The 17,151-nt window shown below is 40.0% G+C and overlaps 1 protein-coding gene across 5 annotated transcripts in view; it reads right to left on the minus strand.

The window, feature by feature from the left end:
- Window positions 1-4,793: 4,793 nt before the first annotated feature.
- CADM2 (cell adhesion molecule 2) overlaps window positions 4,794-17,151 on the minus strand; it is a 1,018,160-nt gene continuing 1,005,802 nt past the window's right edge. For all 5 annotated transcript variants that reach the window (XM_075909639.2, XM_075909649.2, XM_075909633.2 and 2 more), the window contains 2 exons: window positions 8,790-8,915; window positions 4,794-5,803 (listed from right to left, as the gene is read on the minus strand). In XM_075909639.2, coding sequence (XP_075765754.1) covers window positions 5,685-5,803; window positions 8,790-8,915 — 245 coding nt within the window. In that variant the 3' untranslated portion in view covers window positions 4,794-5,684. The remainder of the gene's footprint in view (window positions 5,804-8,789; window positions 8,916-17,151) is intronic.

Below are 17,151 nucleotides of genomic sequence, written 5' to 3' on the forward strand. Positions count from 1 at the left end.
CAGTTTTTTTTTAGTTTCAACAGAAAAACTTAAAATTATCCCTTTCAGAGACTAATTTAAAGTGAGAGTTAGTGTAACTCCTTGTTTTCAATTTTTACGTTTCACCTAAGTGGATATGTTAAATGTCTTTAAATCATATGTGCAAGAATGAAGTGATATAAGAAATGGCAATCACTAAAGCAGGGGTGCAGAACCTCTGGCTGGTGGGTTGTGAGATGGTTTATCTGAGTGTCCTCAAGGGCAGCTGCTCACAGATCCCAGTGGCTGCCATTTGTCATCCCTGGCCAATGAGAGCCGCAGGAAGTAGTGACCTGACCTACACCACTTCCTGCTGCTCCCATGCCCAGGAATGGCATGCAATAGCCAATGAGAGCTGCAGGGCTCCGTACCTGGGATGCTTAGGTAAACAAACTATCTCACAGCCCACGGCTGCTACCCTGTCCAACTGCATATGTATTGGAGGTTACCCACACTGGCTCTGAAGTTTTACAATTTTATATGTAATAAAACTTTTTGTTTTTAAAAAAAATCATGTTCTCTCTCTAATTTCAGGGGAGTAATTTTTGGAAGACTATGACAAAACAATGAGAAGAAAAAAGGTCAATCATATAAAATTGATGTTTAGAAAAAGTTAAATTTGTTGCTACAGGCTTCCTGTGTACTTTGAAACAAGCAGTTTGTAGTCACAATGTAAGATTTCCTGATGTATTGTGAAAGAAATAGTAAAAATTCCAGGTGAGGTGGTTCAACAATATAGAAGTCAGGTTAATGCAGTTCCACATTTCTCGCTCTGCTGTTCAATCTAAAAATACCAGTGCATAGGGCAGAACATTTCAGTATCTTTGCATGCTAGACCCCCTCAAGAAGGGGAAAAAAAAGACCAATCTTGTTCCGTTGAGTCAAAAAGAAATTACTGAGCAGTGTTGCCCAACTTGCAGTACACCTGAACCTCTTTAATCCAGCAACTCTGGGAAGTAGCCTATGTCAGAGTATGGAATTTTCTGGACCAGGGGTGTTCCTGTATGTTTTCTGAAGGTGAACATAAAAACATTTTGCAAGGTACTTAATTTTTATTCCACATATAAATGACAGCAATACATATGGGGTCTGGGAAGGAGGGAGGATTGATGCAGGAGCATGCTGGGGATAGGGATGTGGGGACTGAGAGGAGGGAAGGTGCAGGAGGGGGAAGGGAGTATGGGGTCTCGGTGTGAGGGGGAGGAGTGGAGCACTTACCTGACACACTACTCCCAGGGCACTTGTAGCTCCATGCCTCCCTTCTCTACCCCGGTCCCATAGTGATGGGAAAAGCCTTTGGGGAAGCACTTCACTGTGCAGCAGTTCCTGCAGCTGTGGGGGAAGAAGAGTGGCAGCATGCAGAGCCACTTCCTCCACTCCCTGCCAGGCTCTGAACCATGAGTGTTCCCAGATTAGGGACACCTGGATTGTGGAGGTTCAAATGTATTCTGGTAGTGAAGCCATTAGCAGAGTTGAACTCTAACATTATCCTAAAAGTGTTTCAGTGGAGTCTAAATAATAGTAATAGAGGGGAGACAGAACTAATGGGGTGCATTATTCTGAATTAAATATCATTGCAAGTAGAAGAATTAAGCATATTGCATTAAGCATAACTATTGCATATGTGTATTTTAATGTTAATTATTTTTATGGTTAGGGTTTTTCTTCCCCTCTTAAACTAATCAAAATGCATATTATAATTACATGGGTTTCCAATATCCATACACAGGAAGTACAAGATACTTACATGTAAGTACACTGTAGTTACCTATATTTTGCATAGTTTTTAGTGTGTACTTTGTGCCACTTAATAAAAAGCATTACTCAGTTGTTTCTATTGGCAGCTGATTCAGTTGAAGTTGCTGAATGTTTTTGGTTTGTCCATCACAGATTACCATTTCCCAAGAGTGAGGAGACGGAACACTTGTATTAATCTAGATAGTGGGGAAAAACTGTGGCATGAACATGAAGTTTTAGATCACTTCCTTATTTTAAACAAATGGAATGTCAGATTCATAGTGTTAATACGTTTACCTTTCATTTGAACAGATTAGTAAAGATAAGAGTTCTGTTTTCCTTTTGGTAACACTTTACAATAAGTGGCACTAAATTACACTATAACTGCTATGTTACATGGAAGTACATGTAACTATACTGTAACTGTCAAAGTAGCTACTGTACATGTGCGTACATGGTAACTTCAGTGCTGTTTACAATCAATTGAATTACATAATTACGGATGATCCTGTCCTTTTTTTTTCATTGAGATAGTTGTATATATTTTGCTATAATGAAAATACACATTAACTTCAATGTATTGTTTATAGAGGAAGTCTCAGTGCAAGAAATGTGATGACATTTTTGAGCATTCTAATTTAAATTCTTAGCCTCAACTTAAGTATCAAGTTCCTTAAACTGCTTCTTGGATTCTCTGGTAACACTAAACAGAATGGAAAGATGCACTCATTTGCCTGTGATGCTACATGCCCATTTAAGTAATGATTATGTTCTCAAAGCATAAAAAAGTAGTAATGTTCTACATTTGAAAGTTAAAAATAATCACCGGACATTGTAAACTGGCAGTAATTAGCTACCTTGTCTTGAGTAAATTACATTGCATGTGTTTTAAGTGTGGGTGTTATACTAACATTCTAACTAACGTGGTTCCCATTCGGAGCTTTCATTTTACTCATTCATCATATTTCTTGAGACTACGATAGACTCAATGTCTCTGAATGGGATCTATAAAGGAGACAGACAATGTATTTTATCTGTGGAATACTGTATTTAACTCCAAGTGAATGAACCATGAGGTTGCTTACAAAGGGTATGGGACTGCATTACCTTACACCCAGTGAAGCCGTTTGACCATGTGGATGTCAATGGATGTAAATAACTACCCAGTCAATTCATGTACACTGCTTGTGGTGGTTTTACACCACTTTGCACAAATGTAAATGAAATCTTAAGGTGCAAGAGAGTGGAAAATCAGAAATTTATTGAAAATGAGTACAAATTAAGAGTTAACTAAAAACCAACCAGTATAATTTAACAGTCCAATTTATTTCTGGTTTTGCAACATTTCAATGCTGTTTTTACACTACACCAATAAGACAGCTTTGAGTGGTCACACCTAAAGATGTTCTAACATTTGAAGGGCTTATGTGATATGTTAAGTAATGATTTAAGCAATGATTCTACAGTTCAAGCAAAGTGCAGTTTGGATAGAATGTATAAAGATGTAAAAGCAGCATTGATAAACAGTTCCACTTCAGTACATAAAGGCCCTGATCCAGCAAAACACTTACTTTTTAAGCATATGAGTAGTTCTACTGAATTAGGTGGAACGTCTCACATGCTTAAGTGATTTGTTGGCTCAAGCCTAAGACCTTAATCAGACTGAGATATAATGCAGTTAATGCAATGTACAGTTGTGACAAACTTTCTATTCTGGTACTAATTATTTCCTTTGCCAACCTTTTAAAAGTGTATGCTTTGAAAGACATGAATATCTTGAAAACCTATACTAGTTTCAATGTGTCTAGTAGCACCTACCTGGTTCTCTCAAACTACCATACTATATTAACATATTATTGCATTTTTCCACAGATGGTATGGAGTGAACTGTAAAAACAAGCATGCAATCACATCAATGCAGACTTATTTCTTTAAAATGTCATACTGTATATGATTTATTATGTTAACACTCAACCACATCATATTATTTATGTTCTGTATATTTTGAAAAAGTGCTGCTTGATTAACATTGCCCTCTTTTTCTTAGAAATTAACAAGATAAATGTTTCAACAAAAAGAAAACAATTAAAATACTATAATATTGTCCTTAGCAGGTTTATACTCTTCTGATAAATAATCTGACACAGCACCTTTTGTCTTCCATTTTATCTTAATACATGATGATGTATTCAGATTCTCCCCTCCCCCCCACAAAAATAAATCCCAGGAGATAATCCTTTACAATAAGCCATCATGCTTTTAGACGTCACAAGTATAGCAACCATATAGAAATATTATTTTTCAAAGGTGCAACACTTGGGAGAGGGAGATGAACTCCAAACTATACAGATTTTCATTCTCCGACATGGAATCGCTACCAAGAGTTGATCTGGCACCATTTTTATTTCAATGGAAGAGGAAATAAGCCACTGGGCTTATAGTGTTTTGTTGTCATATTTAAGAACATGAGACTTTAAGAGAAACTTTTACCATGGAGCTAAAAGCATTGGCAGAAATTCTCTATCATTCACTGTGACATAAGTTTGTACCCCACAAAATGCATAGACAGGAATTTAATATAAAGAATTAGTCCATTTACCGTATACACAAAACATGTATCATTTAACTTTTTTTCTTTTTTCTTTTTTTTTCTTTTTTTTTTTTTTTTGGCAAACCAACATAGATAAGCAGCTGTGGAACTGCCAAATTAAAAACTGAAAATTTAGCAACATAACAGTATTTTTAAGGATATTAATCAAATGTGGTTGTAATTCAAAACCTGAGGCTGTGCACTGGTTGTTAGCTTAAAACTACCTTTCCATATAACATTGTGCTTCCATTGTATAACAAAGAAAAAATTAACGAACTAGAAAAGTTTGCTGCTGAACAGTGCTAGGACATACAGACAAAAAATACTAATACATGTTATCTATTCAGAATATTGATTTAGGTCATATCTAAAGGGATATAATGGACATTAGAAAATGTTTACTTGTGACTGACTTAACTATAGCCAAAAAAGTTAAATATGTATCAAATAATGTTTACTTGGATTTATTATATGCACTATATACAGATAGGAAAATGCCTTGCAATTGTGCCCTATGAACACTTCAAATCTGAATAGGCAGGTGAGTTCATATGAAGCAAATAAATTATTAAAACCAAAATTACAGAAACAGATATCTAATCTTGTGATCCCAAAGAGCAGTAAAAGAACTAAATAAATTTGTTTCAGAATGAAGCTACAATTATCTAACTTTGCAAACTCTGTATAGATATACAGTATTATATAATTACCACCCAAGCATGGAATTAGTATCAAGGTACTATTTTTTACAGTGTATTGATACTCGTTTTCCATCAAACCAAACATACAAGAAACTATACTATAACATTTTCTGGTTCCTAGGGCCTATGTTTCAAAAACAGGTTGCCTTTGAATTATAGACATGTATAAAACATTCTTTGTAAACCTCTAATCTTCGATTTAATGTTTTGTGTAAGTACATTAGGTCCTTACCCAATAGTATCAGTTATGAAAATCATCCAATGACATATTGATAAGGACCATGGCAAAAGAAAACTGGAAAGGAAGAAAGCTATTTAACATTTAAAAATGTAGAAAACTCAATAACATGGTTTAAGATGAAGATTAACACTGTTAAGGCTGTATATTCAAGCACTGTATGTTAAGAGAGCAATGAATATGAATTTTAGGCAATAAGAAATGTCCTGCATTGTGAATGGTACTGTAATTAAAGAATGATGCTGTCAATAACTGATTGTTGGCATAAACTGGCTACTCGTAGCAGTATGTAAGTTAATAAAGTTTGCAGAAGATGGTAGAAATGATTTCTGAAAGATGATAGCCAGTTTTCTCCAGCAGTCAGCCTGATAAGTAAAACTCAGAGAATCTAGGTCTGCATCTAAATGAAATACTCCTTTTTCTCTTCTGCATTGACTTGACTGCCTTCTGCATTGATAATGGCTGTGTCAGCATCAGGTGCATCTTCAGCTCCTTTAGCTTCATTTGTTAAATATGTTCCTGTGGAAATCAGTACAATAACAAATTAGTAATTTTACTTTGGATTGCTTTATGGACAGTAGATCTGTAAAAACCGTTCTAACTACTTTGATGAATGGAGAGATGCAGAACAGAATTTGATTCACAATTTTAGCCCTAATTGTGCTGGTACAGATAACATTCTAATTTGGGCAAGTAGTAATTATGGTCCATAACACTTGTCCCATACACACATACGTTTGCTCATATCTGTGCAAAAAAAGTACAACACGTTCAAATCCATAACTTTTTCTATCTTCTGTAGCATTAAGATAGTTTAAATTAAATCACTGTGATTGTATGTCTAGATGTGTAAGAAATGTAACTTTTGCTTAGAATTCATTAAACTGGGGTGGGCAAAACCAGCCCACAGGCCAGATCCTGTTCCCCAAGGTTAGCCCGTGCCAGGTCACTATTACTGTTTGTGTGCCTTCACAGGTATGGGTGATTGCTGCTCCCATTGGCCGTGGAGCGCCATTTGTGGATAAATGCCACAGATAAATATAGTGGCAGCAGCCTACCAGCTAATCCTGGTGAACCACTACCATTTCAATGCCTAATTCTACAATAAACACGTTTTTAAAAACTGAATTCTAATTATTTTTGTACAGGTTATCCTTGCTATAAGTCCAAGATACGTTCCAAAAAACGTGGACTTACAGCGAAACAACTTAAAGCAGGGAATTTTTTTCCCCACACTTAACTTCTGTTTACACAAATTGGGGGGTTTTGTGCGACTTAAGAGCAGGGAATAGGAGGACTTATAATGCAGCAGTTCCTACAAGCGTCAATGATTTTAGTGCGGAAAAGATGTATACTGGGACTACTTATAGCGGGGATGCCCTGTATTCTCACATTGATTTAGGCCATTTTTTAAAATCCATTCTTTAATTCCACAGACTAGAATAATTAAGATTCCGTAGAAGTGAAAATCTGAAACAGCAAAGCAGTGTTGGTGGCAATGTAAAGCGAATGGATTAAATCAGCATGTCCCAAAGTGTGGTCTGCGTCCCAGTATCGCTCCTCGGAAAAAAAAATACCGGTCCTCAGAAAAATGTGCATGCACGATTCTTGGGAGAGAGCCCGCCGCATCTCTGCTGGGCATGCTTCCAGGCGGCAGGAAGCAGGGAGAAGACTGCACGCACCGATGTAGAACGGGAGCTGGCGCTGGCTGATAAAGCATCTGGGATTGGGGCCAGGAGGGGGAGCGGCCGCGCTGATGCTACCTCCAGGGACCACAGAGGTAGTGTGGACTTCCTGCGGGGTCAGGGGCAGTTCTGCAGCTGCACGCCAGGTCCCAGAAGTGCGTTGGGGATGAAGGGGGGTTCCAGGACTGTGCCGCTCCAGCTGCTCGGGGGGGTGGGGGCGTGTGCTGCCATGGGGAGCAGAAGAGCTAGGCATGCACGGGGCTGGCACGGTCCAGGACTCCCCCTTCACCCTGCTCAGGAAGGCATTAGGCATGCGATGGACCAGTGTTTCAGGTACTGCGCTGCTGTTTGGGGGAGGGGGAGCAGCCCGCACACTTCCTGGGCCTTGGCGTGCAACTGCAGGATCCCCAAGTGTTGGTCCCTGTCCCCTCCCCCGCACCAAGACCCTCACAAGTATTCTGGCCAGCATCCACTTCTCCACATCCTCCTGGATCCAAATACCCTCCCAGAGCTTGCACTTCTCTCTTTCCTACACCTAAATCCCTCATGCACACCCCAGAGCTCACACCTCCTGTCTCAACCCAGTTTATATGCGTTTATATTTTTGGGTCGCAAAAAAAAAAGGTACTGGAAAAAAACCAATTTCCAACTGTATAAAGTTTGGGAAACCCGGGGCCAGTCTGGCCAGCTTTCTATCCATCTTACAGTCTATTTATCCAATTCATATTCCTTAACTTGCTGGTAAGAATACTGTGGGAGACCATATCAAAAGCTTTGCTAGAGTTGGCACTGGGGGCTTTGGGAGGACCAGAAACAATTTATTTGCATATTCATCATTTGTTTAATTAATATGCAAATAAATGTTACCGGTCCTCCAAAAGCTTGTGAATGGGTTTACTGGTTCCCAGTATCAAAAAGATTGGGAACCACTGGGTTAACTTAAAGCAGCTAAGTAGTATAAGAGCAGGATATTAATAGAGCTGTATGCAACAAGCTCTTTTCACTTTCTGAAAAGAGTTATTTACACTGGCTTAGGACTCATTTTTCTTCAGCCAAGAAGCAGAGAAAAGGTACCAGATTAATTAGAAATTTGTAATTTGTCACTCTGCTCTACTTAAAAAAAACCTTTATACTTGTATTTACTAACTGCTGGTAACACTATGTTGAATTAAATTTAACAAGAGTAATACAATCACCTTTGTCAAATTCTGTAGTCTGTTGTGGTTTTACTTTCTCCATTGATATTAGTTTTTATCTAAGCTTACTGAGAGGAAAACTCCCGCTGAGTCAAGACTTAGCATGAGTTTTGTGGTTGCCTCTGATAGAACCTAGATTTCACTCTTGGCACACAATTCTGATTTCAGTGAGACCAGGATTTCACTTGATATTTAACGCAAAGTATTAAATTTGTGTTTACAGTTTTATCATAATTTCTGATAGTGAATGCGGATTTAAACAAACTATATATTCTGTTGAATTACTATAACAGTTAAAACTATGAGGACACGTAACTGAATGCTTAGAGCAAAGAGTTAGAATCTAGAGGCATTCTTGCTTCTAAGTTTCCCTTAACCGCTGATTCATTACATGACCTTAGGCAAATTGCTTAATGGCCTTTTGCTTCACTTAATCCAACAGTAAAACTGGGTCAAACTGGGTAAAACAATCAGATGCTACTTTTGAGCCTGAGCTTTCCCAAGCAACTAAATTCCAAGGGGAAGGGAAGGGAAGAGACGAGAGAGAGTGAGAGAGTTTGAGGTGAAGCTCATTATGAAGTATTGCTATAAAAGAAGATTGCACTTTGATTAAATCTGTCCTACCTTTATGTCTTGCCAGATATCGTCCAAGCAGAATTATAGAACATAACGTGACAAAGACAACTACAGCCACTATTCCTCCTATGAGAGCATGGTCAGGTCCAGTCTGTCCAGCCAAAGCATTTGGGTCTAGAGGGAAAAAAAAACAAAAGTCCTGATCAGACAAGAATTGATATGAAAATACACAGCAGCAAATTTATACCCATTGTGAAAATAGGGCATTTGCCTCTTTAATATGCAGGGTGATTATTCCCTCCCCCCTTTACTACCAGTATCTTATCAACAACATAGCATCATGTATTCCCAGACTGTTAAAGCCCTGACGACATCACAGTTATGAAAAATGTTACATTATTCTTCCTTGGCAGAGGTTATTAAATGGGAAAGGTTTCTGGTTTTGTCCTAGTTGTTTTACAACTGAAAATGTGGCTGTAGCTATTTATAGAAGAAAAAGCACAGAATTGAGAATTGGGGATCAGATAACATCAGCAGAATACTGTCTGAATAATACATAATTTATATGACTGAGTCTCAGTGGGAATCCCTTATACAGTCTCTTCTTGTCATTCCTATCCAACTGCACTAGAAATAAGAAAAGGAGATAAAGTGCAGACATTCCAAGTTCCTTTGCAGATGGCTGAGTCTGCAGGAATTTGGTCTGATAAATGTATCAGGTATCCTGTCATTCACTTTCAAATGTTGATTTGTGAATTTACTACACTTATCCAGTTAACATTGACAGTACATTTTAATAAGTTTAACAATTTATTAGGAGTTTCCTTTCATTCACTATGCACATATTGGGGGATTATTGTCAGTTTTAAGCCTTTTATGTTGGTTATTTATCTATTAGTGAACCAGGTGCATTACAGAAGGCTCTGAAGATACAATCATGGACAATGACACTGTTTAGGGGTCAGTAATTCCCCAGTGCTGTTGCAAAATGACCTGGTAACCTTCAAGTATTGATTCATCTAAAATCTGCTAGAGTGGTGGAAAAAGGAGTCAATCCTATTGTATCATGGTAAGATTTCTCTTATTTCTTAAAATGAAAAATGACTCCACCACAAACTAATAGTCATTCTCTCAAGATTGAGGGTTGTGGCATTAGCATGCTCACTCTCCAGTAATCAGTCTGCAGTGCTTTAAGAACATTTTCCTTTTAAATGTTTATATTCTACAAATAGTTTGCAAAAGCTTTCTGGCAACAGAGAAAGGTGGAAATCCCATTAAGAGAAAAAAGGGAAAAATCAGTAAAATGTGAGTGAGAAATGCTGCTGCTAATGTATGAGAAAAATGATGTTCCTATTTGGTTTTGGTAACCTATACAAGCTGTATGTCTTATTTTTCTGTATTTGTTGTTTTGTTATAATAACAAATTCTTCATATGTCAGAGGTAGCCAGTACAATTATGCAGTTACACTTTTAGAGCTGCAAAATCAGATTATAAAAGTAAAATTGTACAGACATGAAATGTTAGGGTCAGGATCATGCCATATACAAATAAGCAAAAAAAGGGGGGGGGGGCAGACGTGGGGGCAGGGCCAGGAGGGGAAAAGCAAACAAGTGAGCTGGAATGGAAGTCTCACATTATTTGAGCACTCTCTTTATCCAAATGTCTCAGGATACAGATATTTTCAAATTCACATAATTGGTCTCTACAGCAAGAAGACACACTTTTTGCTACTACTTCAGACAGGTCCAAATGCCAGTGCTCTATTATGGGTGTAGGCCTATTCCTCCATTATTTGTAAATTCATGATTCATAATGATTGCTACCTTCAGCAATCAAAGTCATTGTAGTGAAGATAGCACAGAGATACAAAACCTAGGATAACGTTTTCTGCTGAAAAGCTCATGATGCCATCTACATGTTTTATTAGTCTTTAAGTGCTACTAGACTATTTGTTGGTTTTTTTAAGATTTTTTGCTGAGGTTTGGTTGCAAAAGCAAAACTTTCTTCATTCATCTATCTCTTTCCACAGCTGCTTGACTGTGAGGTAATCCCATATCAGATGCATGATGAGTTCCTTTTTCTTTATTATAACACTAACAAAGGACAAGGTCCCCATCTTGTTCAACATCTGTGGTGTCCTGTATCTTTTGAATAGAATTTTTTGCTGTATCAGGCCTGACTTTAACATTCCATAATATGCTGTGCCAATAGAGTTCTTTTGCCTGGGCCTACACTAGGACTTTATTTCAAAATAACCTTCCTAAAGTCGAATTTATAAGCAAAGCGTCCACACTACCAAGCTCATTATTTCAAAATATAGGCCACTTAATTCAAAATCTGTAATGCTAATTCTGAAATAGCAGCACAGGAGTGTCCACACCACAGTTATTTCAAAATAACTATTCTCTAAAGGAATTTGAATGAATTACTCCCAAGTGATTCCTGAGGCTCTAAGTCCTAGGTAGCGCATCCACATTAACAGAGCGCATCCTTGGACTAGTTTGAAGGCTTCTCCATAGTGGGGACACACTAGTCTGATTTTGTTATATCAGGAGTTAAGTCAAGTTTACTAATTTTGAAATAGGTTCCTAGTGTAGACATGGGCTTTGAGTACTGTGACTACTCCCCTTCTTGTCCTTTCACAAAGTACTCCAGACCAACACTTATATGATGGACTAAACGTGAGACTTCCATGCAGACCAGGATCATTTCTCTGTTCTTCAAAAAGTTGGGTTTTTTAAAGAACAGAACTTTATTTTCTTGGTTTCTATAAACCACTAACCCATATTGAAAACATATGCCAAAATTTTCTGATGCATATAACCAAGACATCTGTTATCATCACTCCCTGGCTCTGCTCCCAACAGTTATTGAATCTGGAGACAGGGCTTCTCCACTTATTGTTGGTGTTTTTCACTCCCAGCTGTTTCTCCTGCTGCTGCTGAGCGAGGATGTGTGGTCAAGTTGCCATAGCCACTGGTATGAGCCCTATGGAAAAAACTGGCTGGGGGCCTTCAGAGAAGACGGAAAGACTTAGTGAAAGCCCACAGCATCTGACTCCTCCACCTTTTTCAGCAGAAGTCCCTAAGGGTACATCCACATTTGCTCCCTAGTTCGAACTAGGGATACAAATGTAGGTGACCGAAATTGCTCATGAAACGGGGATTTAAATACCCTGCGCTTCATTAGCATGATCTTGCCGGTGCGTTACTCCGCTCAACAGCTGATTCGAACCAGGAAGTGCGCGCCGGGGTGCGTTAGTTGGAATCAAACCCCTTGGTTCAAACTAATGTTACTCCTCATTTTTTGGCTCATTTTCCATACCTGGCTTGCAATTCACTGGCAGTGGCTAGTGTATTTAAATATTTAATGATATTTAAATCCCTGCTTCATGAGCAATTTCGGTTGCCTACATTTGCATCCCTAGTTCGAACTAGGGAGCAAGTGTGGACGTACCCGAGAGAATGGCCATTGCCAGTGACATGCAAGCCAGGTATGGAAAATGAGTAAAAATGGACCTTACTTCCCTTTAAAGATTACTCTCAACACTATCCTCTTTCAGCCTTGAAAAGAAGAGAAAGAAGCAGAGCTATGCTTTCCCCTGAGCAATGAGGAGCCTTTGGTCATTTTTTTTTCTTGCAACTGGACTGAATTACAAGGGAAATACCAAAGAGGTGGCAGCTCAAGAGCCTCCACTTAATCAAAAGGAAAGGGAAAGCTTTAGTGGCATTTTCTAAAGGCCTCTCTAACTCTACTTCAGGCTGCTGGCAAGCTCCTGTTTACTCCTTTGTGGTAACAAAGCTGCTGTTGTCATCTGCTCTTGCTCAGTAATAGCCAAAAGGAGAGCCACATCACTGGGAGCAGGAGGGACCACTGATTTTCCTGTGCTTCACTGAATCTAGGTTAAGGCCAGCAGGATCTGTGATTGCTGCATTAGGCCAGCAGTGACCCATTTGTCAGTGGTAGTCACTCAAGCATAAAACATAACTGCTAGCAGTTAAATTAGACAGGATAAAATTTGTTTTATATGTGCCTATTAACCACCCTTCTGATTCTGAACATAAGCCAGCCTCTAACAATCTCCTAAGACAGGTAAATTATTTCATTGCCACCTATATAGTTTTTCGCACTTTCTCTGAAACTTCTGGTACTAGACACCATTAGGGTATTTAGCTAAATGGACCAGTGACCTAATCCAACATGCAAGTTCCTAGATTCTTTTGTGTTACTGTAGATTTGAGGTTCTACTGTTTCTGTATATTCACTCTTTAGTTTTGACAGACATTTTAATCATTTGTTTTATACAAAAATAACATTGCACCTATCTGTAAAAATATGTCTTACCTTGATATGGGCACATCGCTATTGCAAATGAAGCAGGGATTTAAATATCCCATGCTTCATTTGAATAGAAATGGCTGACGCTTTTTGCCAATGCGGCACTTTGCCGGCAAAAAGCGGCGGTCTAGATGGGGATCGGTCAACAAGGAAAGCCTTTTCCGACCAATACCTTATGCAATGAGGTTTACAGAATCGGTCAAAAAAGGCTTTCCTTGTTGACTGATCCCTGTCTAGACTGCCACTTTTTGCTGGCAAAGTGCCGTGTCGGCCATTTCTATTCAAATGAAATGCAGGATATTTAAATCCCCACTTTATTTGCAATAGCAATGAGCATAATCTACATGCCTCTGTCGGCAGTGGGGTGTAGTTCAAACACACCCTTAATGTTTAATACTATGAATGATAATTATTGGCATGTCAAAGGCAGACCATGTCTTAGAACCCACAAGTACTGTTCTTAGTAAACTATCGAATAAGCAATACATTACAAAACCATTTATATTTTATCACCAATATTATAACAACTTTTTATACAAATTTTCCCAGAAAAATGTCTTATTAGAGGAGCACAGCTTCCTTGGCATATAACCCACCCTACATAAAATAATGCTGCAAATTGGGAAGCCTTCTATAAACTAGGAAATATTATTGTTTAACACTTTTAAAACATGTATATTACATTTGCAGGGTAATGCACTGTCCTTTTGCAATTCATGACATGAACAAATTCCCTGGAGTGAATTACAGCCTTACTTTCACTTTGGGGATATCCATTATCTAGTATATAATTACTGCTGTTGCCAAAATGCCTCAGGAACTGCTTCTACAGCACAGAAACACCAGGGCACATGCATCTCTCAGTGCATTGTGAGGATTTATAATCGTAACTCCCATTAAAACTCTGGTATTCACTAAATCATAAACTTACTTTCTCTACTGGCAGCTAAATTACACACGATAAAAATTATATGATCAGGAACTATCAAGCACCTTTATGATTCTGGATAGAAGCCAGTATCTAAGCACCAGGAGTCAGGAAGATGCCTCTGCCAGAAGCATGGGATATGTGTATATCTGAGTAGCAAGCTAAGGATACACAGGTTGAACCTCTCAAATCTGGTACTCCTTGCTGGACCAAAGAGCCCCGGAAGAGTAGGATCAACGCAGGGGCTGGTGAGTCCTGGCTGGGCCAGATGGCATCTGCGGAACCCCGGCATCAGTGGGGCCAGGTGGCATTTGGGAAGCCCCCACCCTGGCTGCAAACCCCCAGTGTTAGCGGGACCACACAGCCACCAGGAAGCTCCCACCCCAGTTGGAAAACCCCTTACATTAGTGGCTCCAGGTGATTGGGGAGTCCTGGTCTGGGCCGGGCCAGGATGATTGGGGCAGCCTCAACCAGGGGAACCTCCAAGCTGAAGTGTGGCTGACGGAGGTTGGTGGCCAGAATTCACAGCAGTAGCAGGGCAGCCCTAGCAGCTGGGAACCCCAGGGAACACCCTTTAGTAGCAGGGCTGGCAGCTGCCAAGCACTCTCCACCGGGAATCCCGGCAGACTCTGGGGCACCGTGCAGACAGCTGAGTGGGAGGCCGTGCTGGGCCAACATTAAGAGGCCAGTGGCATGGCAAGTACCCCCAAGGAGAGGAGCTGGGTGCGGACCTGCTAGCAGAGGAGCACTGACCTCCCCTGGTCCAGTAGGTCCCCGGGGTGCTGGACCAGGAAGGTCCAACCTGTACTCTACAATCTGCCTGCCAAAAATGCAAGTGTGTTAAGGGAATCTTCAGATTTTCCTTTGAAATTATTGATATTGTCCGGATTAAATAGATATGCTGAAGGAGATGAATATGGAATTAGAATTATCCAGTAATTTCTTGTGGATGGCGCAAATACATAATTGCATTCAAAATTCTGCTCACAAACATTCTAGCATAGCACGTCCCATTTAAATATCTAGAGCATTTTTGCAAGCAAACACAAAACTTCTAAACATTAGTCATATGCTGTGATATTCAAATTCAGAACATCTGAATTAGAGCATATCTTGTTCCTTCAAGAATCAGCTTCTCATCCTTTTTCTTTACACTTTGATCAGATTAAACAATTTTAGCACCGAATTGCTTAAAACAATAAATTCTGAATTAAATGGATTCTTTTGATTCGTCCTATTTGAGGCCAGTTCAACATACTGACTGTTGAAGAAACAAAATCACATCAGTCCAGCTTTTGAGGATTCTTCCTTCATTATCAGCCTGCACGTCATGTCATTGGTCCCAGCCTCAACACATAAAATGCTTACATGAAAAATCTGGATCACGCAAAGAAGTGAAATGCGGGAGAGACATGCCAATATCATGACTGAATCATGGGATAAAAGGTTGTTCATTGCTAGTTCTTCATGTTTTCCAAGACAAGTTTATCCTGAGTTAATTTGTCTTCATAATGGACTTTTGGTTTCCATCACATATGTGCTTTGAAGAAAATTTTTCCCATTTCCTGCTTCCAAACGTTATGGACACACATCAGGTGAAAAGCTATTTGATGGTGTGGCAGACTTATTTATTGTGATCCTCACTTAGTCTTGGCACTTCTGTATCTCTAAGTGAACAGATAGCAAACACCAATTCTGAACTCCTGGGACACAGTCTAAGATCCATGGGTACTGCTGTGCCCCTGTAACTACCCAACTGGGCTGGTCCTGTTCACACTTCTTTATTGGAGATTTGTGACATTAAAATGGCTATAAGTCGGTGTTCCTTCTCTCTTTCTTCTGCCTGCAATATATACAGCTCCAGTTTCACAGTGGCTTCAGCTTCACTCACCAGTCCCTGTTAGCAAGTTCAGTTTGGGTGAGTGGTGCCACCAGCTGTCATATTAGTTGATAAAGTGCAAGCAACAGACACCAGCCAATTTTCCAGCTCTCTGGGTACACTCACTTTCCTGGCCCCCCGGAGTATAAACCAAAAATTATACCACTTTGAACACAGAGCGATGTCTACAATGTAAACTCATAAATAGTTCATTTTCCCTTCAAAGGCAACAAAAGTCTGTGTTAACTAACCTGAGATTTTCCCCAGACACTTTCCTCAAAGATTTATCAGTTTAGATCAGTGGTCTCCAACCTTTTAAACCACAAGATCACATTTTCAATTTAAGAGCAATGTAAGATCTACCTCAAATCCAAATACCCTTGCCCCACTTCCTTCCTGCCCCTTCTCTACAGCCCCGCCTCTGCTCCAGCCTTTCTCCAAGACCTCACCCTACTCATTCCATCCCTCTTCCTCCCCCATCCTCACTTTCACGAGGCTGGGGGCATAGGATTGGGTTGCAGGCTCTGGTCTTGGGGCCAAGGGGTTTGACGCATGGGAGAGACTCTGGGCTTAGCCCAGGGTGGGAGATTGGGGTCAAGGAGAGGTTTCAGGGTGAAAGCTCTGGGAAGGAGTTTGGATGCAGAGGGCTCATGTCTCAGGCAAGAGGTTGGGTGTAGGAGGAGGTTCAGGGCTGGGACAGGTTCAAGATGCAGCATCTGGCTGGGCACTGTTTAATTGAGACGGCTTCCAGGTGGGTGGTGAAGCAGTGTAGTTAAGGCAGGCTTACTCCTGCCCTATCCCTGCAGCACTCCTGAAAGTATCTGGCATGTACAGCAGTGGCTCCATGGTGCCATGTGCTGCCTCTCATCTACAGGCACTGAGCCCACAGCTTCTACTGGCCACGGTCCCCTGTTACTGATCAGTGGAAGCTGCAGGAGCGGTGTCTGCAGGCAAGGACAGCATGTGGGGACCCCCTGCTCTGCCTTTCTCAAGGACTGCAGGGACATGCCAGCCTCCCCCAGGAGCAGCAATTACCACAGGGATAATTACTCCAGACATGGCAGGGTAGGCATTTTAGAACTCACTATTCAAAGAATTAAATTTAAACATAAAAGAGAGAAAATTATAAAATGCACAGACCAGTCAAATCCCCCAAAATAACCCACTTTGCAAGCAGTAAAAGAAGTAACAGCCCCCCACATGTGTGTTGGGTCTAGAGATGAGAGTGAAGGACAGTGTGTGCTTGTGAGAATGACAGACACAC

Source organism: Pelodiscus sinensis, chromosome 1 (assembly GCF_052426305.1).
Source record: "Pelodiscus sinensis isolate ZL-2025 chromosome 1, ASM5242630v1, whole genome shotgun sequence".
NCBI classification, from domain to species: Eukaryota; Metazoa; Chordata; order Testudines; family Trionychidae; genus Pelodiscus; species Pelodiscus sinensis.